At 33.9% G+C, this 5,024-nt stretch overlaps 1 protein-coding gene across 1 annotated transcript; it reads right to left on the reverse strand.

Annotated features, from left to right (window-relative positions):
- Window positions 1-327: 327 nt before the first annotated feature.
- Window positions 328-3,906, reverse strand: LOC127641953 (uncharacterized). Its single transcript, XM_052124723.1, has 7 exons — window positions 3,869-3,906; window positions 3,699-3,764; window positions 3,187-3,243; window positions 2,877-2,946; window positions 2,451-2,641; window positions 1,893-2,052; window positions 328-416 (listed from the first exon to the last, which is right to left on the reverse strand). Exons 2-7 carry the CDS (start codon window positions 3,738-3,740, stop codon window positions 328-330), a joined length of 609 nt encoding a protein of 202 aa, XP_051980683.1. The 5' UTR covers window positions 3,741-3,764; window positions 3,869-3,906.
- Window positions 3,907-5,024: the final 1,118 nt, after the last annotated feature.

The following is a 5,024-nucleotide window of genomic DNA, read 5'->3' on the forward strand; positions in this document are numbered from 1 at the left end:
TTACGTCGTGGCAACCGGAAAAGTGAAAGTCCCAGATACGTTGTTACAACGTAACTTTGTGACGTTACCAGTTAGTAAGCACGACGTTGTGACAACGTCACGTTGCGACGTTACCAGTTAGTAAGCACGACGTTGTGACAACGTCCTGTGCTGGTACTAAATATGTCATTTTCAAGGCGGACAGTTGGTGTCCTCATTTGCCCACACCTCATTTAAAGACTATTTAAATCTGCTGAATGATGAATGCATACTCAAAATTAGGTAAATTCAGCTAATTTATTTTGAAAACAACAGTACACAATAACATTTTAATTAATTATAACACAATTATAATTCGTTTGAACAAAGAAGGGAATGTAGAGGAATGCAGAACAAGCGAACTACTCCAATTCTGCAGGGCCTACTGGCAGTCGATCCTAAAGAAACAGCACAACAACAAAACAACAGGTTAGTCATTTTCATTGTAACCTTTAAATAAGAGTTGTATTAGGCTAAAAATGGCAAAATAAGGGATATATGATATTAAACTGTGTCACATTATTTTTTGCAAAAAATGCAATTTATAAACTGGCCTTTTGCTCCAAATGGCGAAATTCTGTCTTTGATGTGCACTGGGGAAAAAATTGGCTTTTTAAAAAAAAATCTCACTGCAAGCTCTTATTGTTCCTTATAGGGAATATGATAACGTCTACATGAAATTCACGCACCGTGAATTTGTCGAGTTTGTCTGATAGTAACTACATAACTCTGCCTTAACCCCGCAGCAAAAGTAAAACAAATCCGAAATGACTCCAAAGGAGCAATTGCTGATTGGTTGTTATTATCCGCCTTTAAGATAACGTCTGTTGTAACGACTCTGCAGAGGAAATCTTTTCACATGAAACGTTTTTTTCTTCCCTCTTCACAGGAAATGTTCAGTTTCTTGCTACTGCTAATTATTCAGGAATAATATACCATTTTAAAATCTTCTCAAAGACAAAGGTAAGTCTGATTTTGATCTAACCTTATCCCGTGTGGTGATTTATGTTTGTTGATTAAATGTTGCATATTGTGAGGAAACTCATAGGCTTAAGGTCACATAAATTACAGAGATTTTGCAAATTAAATCGAGGACATAATATTAGGTTTATTGATATTTAAACATGCACATGAGCTTAGTTATGGGAGCTGTCCAGGGTGATGAAAGCAGTTTGTAACATTTTCCTAACAAAAATGCTGTGAAAATGTTGACTAACGTGGAAATTGTGTTTTGGGCTTAACTTATCTTAAAATAAAGCTCTTGTTCTATTTAAAACAGACGTTAACGTGGGCATTTGTGGAGAAAAAAGTTTACAGACCGGTAATGTAACTATACACATTTTATTGTTGTTATTTTTTATTTGTTTTTATAGTCCTGATAAATAATATCGATTGGAAAAAGCAAAAATGAAATGCTTTTCATTTTAAGTCAGTCCTTTTCATAACATCTTGAGAATAAGATGCAACTCCTGTGACAATCAGGGTTTAATATGAAAGGTAAAGAGACATTTTCTCGTAACAACGAGATGTTATGTCGATAAAAAATGAATCATGAGACTTACAGTTTCAAAAAGTGCGGTTAGCAGTGTGTCTATTGCATCACCCGACCCGTGCGATGGGTTTAACAAGGTTTAGGGGAGAATATAGGCTGAATAGGCACTCTTTGAGATCCAGATTGTGTTCGTCAGTAGAGTGAGTTGATTATTTCTTTGATATGGAAATGTACTATTCATGCAAGTACTATGAAACTTGTGTAACTTTTGAAGTGCATGTTGATTTATTTGTGTTGTAAATTATATGCAAGAAAGAAATTTTGAATGACATAAAAAGAAATGTTCATTCTTTACAATGTTATTTATTTTTTTCAGACTCACGTTTGATGACTTTACACAGAGTTGTGTCAATCAGAGGCATTTTCTCCCTTTTCCCCTTCAAACTGAAGTGGCTCCACACGATGTTTGTCGCTACTGCCCGCATCACTCTCCTCACACAATCCCCTGGATTTGCCCCACCAATAAGGCTGAGATGGTGAATCTGTGAAACATCATGGTTTGGCATGCAGGTTAGTACAGTCAACAAACTCATAGTCATTGTTCATTTCTCATTGTCACAATTTAGTTGTTGAATATGTTAAAGTAGAAACTTACATAATTGTATATATTAATAAAGAAATTGTGCGTATTTGCTACAGAAATACTGTATCACCGATTTATAGATTTTATTTATTAGGAATGAGGAATTCATTAAATAATTTATTAAATAAATATGACTAAAAAGAATTGAAATAATAGTAATGCTACTTTCCATTGCTTGTAAATTAGTGTTAAAAAACAATAATGACATAACCATGAATGTGTTTTGTAATTGTTAAATCATATTTAAATAAATAGAAGGTAATTTTATGTGCCCCGGAAAATAACCAAAATACTCACCACTCTCTTTCTGAAATCCGAGTCTTTAAGACGGTTGTCAAGGGCCTCAAGCTCCTCTTTGTTCTGAGCAATATTGAGCTCCAGGATGTCTTCCGCTCTCTGATGACCCTGGCATTTCCTCAGTAGGATGAGTATTTCTCTCTGGGTGGCTGCCAGGCTGTCTACTTTTCGTAGCAGAACCTCCAGTGTTTCTGTAATTAGAGAGCACCAGTTACACACTTGGTGAACCAAAAAGTAGCATAATATAGTGTAATATATTAACTACAATAAAAATATCATAAACCTGTCTAATTGGAGGAAAAATGACCTTTACACCATAATTCACTTAAAACGCTATCTAAAGGAAGAACTCAGTATCAATATGTACTCTTTTTCTTTTTATAATTTACATTCGATGCATTTGTTTCTTAGGCCTATAAAATGTACCTTTAAGCTCACTCTTTGTTGGGTCGTTGGGTCTTCGTGTGGTCAGCCCTTGCAGTTGTTTGTCTCTCCTCTAAAAAAGTTATGTAATGTTATACAACAAGCACTCACTTTGAATTATTCTGTGTGGGAAAAGGTATCTTGTACAGACAATTTGATTCCTCATGATATGACCTATTTACCAATGTTATTTTGTTGCATACGCAATGTTATTATCATTGCCTCATCTAACTTCTAACATCAGTTACTTTCAATTCAATCTAAAATCAATTCAAATAAAGTTTACAGATGTTGAATACAAATAAAATTTTACCTTCAGTAATATATTCTGCCACAGACACAGAATGAAATATGGGTGATTCATCAAGATCTGCAAGCATGATAAAAACACAGTTGTCAACTTGAACCTTGAAAAACATCATATTGAGACGAATCCACTAAGCGGATATGCCACTTTTGCCTGTGATATTTTACTACAAAAACCTGTCTTAGTAGGCACCAGTAGAATGTTTTAAGCAGTTGCAATCTGAGTATCTGAGTTGTCATTCTTTTCTGTACAACAAGTACAACATTTATATATCTGACAAATTATTCTTAAATAATTTAAAATAATACATTTATTGTGAAAATTATTAAAAGGAAGTTTCTGTATAGATAATGGCAGCAGTAATTTATCCAATAATAATTTCCATTGCCCGATTTGCATGGTTCTTTTGTCAATTTGGCTATAAACCAGCACAGACAGTGTACACAAAAATGTCAGTGGAGCGTAATTAATTCTTAGTGAATTCACCCCATAGAGTTAAATAATTTATTCAATTCTACCTTTAGATAAATCATGTGATGTACTGGGATCTGAATGGTCATTCTGGGAAGACTCTTTGACTTTTTCTATTTTGAGAATACAAAGACAAAAAAGAAGTACATGTAATTGCAGAAAATATATTTTATGTACTCATGGTACTATACTGTTTGATTTGTTTGTACTAATGTACTTGGTTTATGTTGGGGTGGGATGGGAAGTGTAGCCTCTGTTGCTGTATCAATGAAATGTAAAATAACAAATATGTTTCAGGGGAAATTTTCATTTTAAACATTAAATTTAAATAATTTATTTAGTTGTTTAAAAAGAGCATACAAATATACTTATACCTTTGTCTGGCCTTTTCTTTAGGTTTTTTAGGAAATGGTCCATCTAAATAGCATGCAAAATGTTAATTTACTTTAACCTGAATTTAAATTTCCATTTGTTGAATGGTATTTAAAATGGTACCTTGATGCTTTCTTTTTCTTGGGGTCAGCCCTCAGTGGTGTCTCATCTAAATAGATCACACATTATTAATGTGCAGTTAGCAATGTATTCTTTGAAAGTTGATAATGATCAGATTTTTTCTGTTTCACTATCAGAAGATCTTAATGGACTACACAATACTCAAAGACTGAAAGTAATGCATACCATCGCTGCTATCATCATAACGGGCAGGTTTTTTTGTGGCCTTTTTCTGTAGGTGTCAACATCACTCTCCACAGCAGAATGATATTATGTTGCACCACTTGAGGGCCTTTGCAAAATTGTCTGAAAATATAAAGCCAATGGTAAAACAATTAAAATATAATCATAATGTACAATCAGATAATTAAAGTATCCTCAAATAAATTAATCATTACCATTTGCCAATTTTTTTCATCAGGAATGTCTTCTTTTTTTGCCCTTTTAGTGGGGTTTGTAGGTGGCCAGTAGCTGTATTGTTGCTAGCATGCGTCCAGTGAAGTCAGAGACATTGTTAAAATATTTATATACATTTCTTAATTTTTATATTTTTGATCAAGATTATATTGTTGATGTGGAACTTCTAAGTAAGTACATTGTTATAAAAGATTCACTGCTGGTGTAAGATGGCCATGAATGTCACTGTGTCTCCATTTTCGATCTTGATTGCTCTCTTTTCAATTAGTTTTTGGAGATCCACCTCATTGTCGTTTGTTTTTACTGAAGTTGTACACCCCCAGAAGGAATGAGGGGCAGGGCTCAATGAACAATGGTGCAGGACTATGATAAATTCTGCAAAGAACATGTCCATCTTTCTCCTCATCATTGGTGATCTCGCAGCCATTGTCATCATCTAGGATGAATGCTCTATCCTTGCTCTT

This window comes from Xyrauchen texanus, unplaced genomic scaffold (genome assembly GCF_025860055.1).
Source record: "Xyrauchen texanus isolate HMW12.3.18 unplaced genomic scaffold, RBS_HiC_50CHRs HiC_scaffold_245, whole genome shotgun sequence".
Taxonomy (NCBI): Eukaryota; Metazoa; Chordata; class Actinopteri; order Cypriniformes; family Catostomidae; genus Xyrauchen; species Xyrauchen texanus.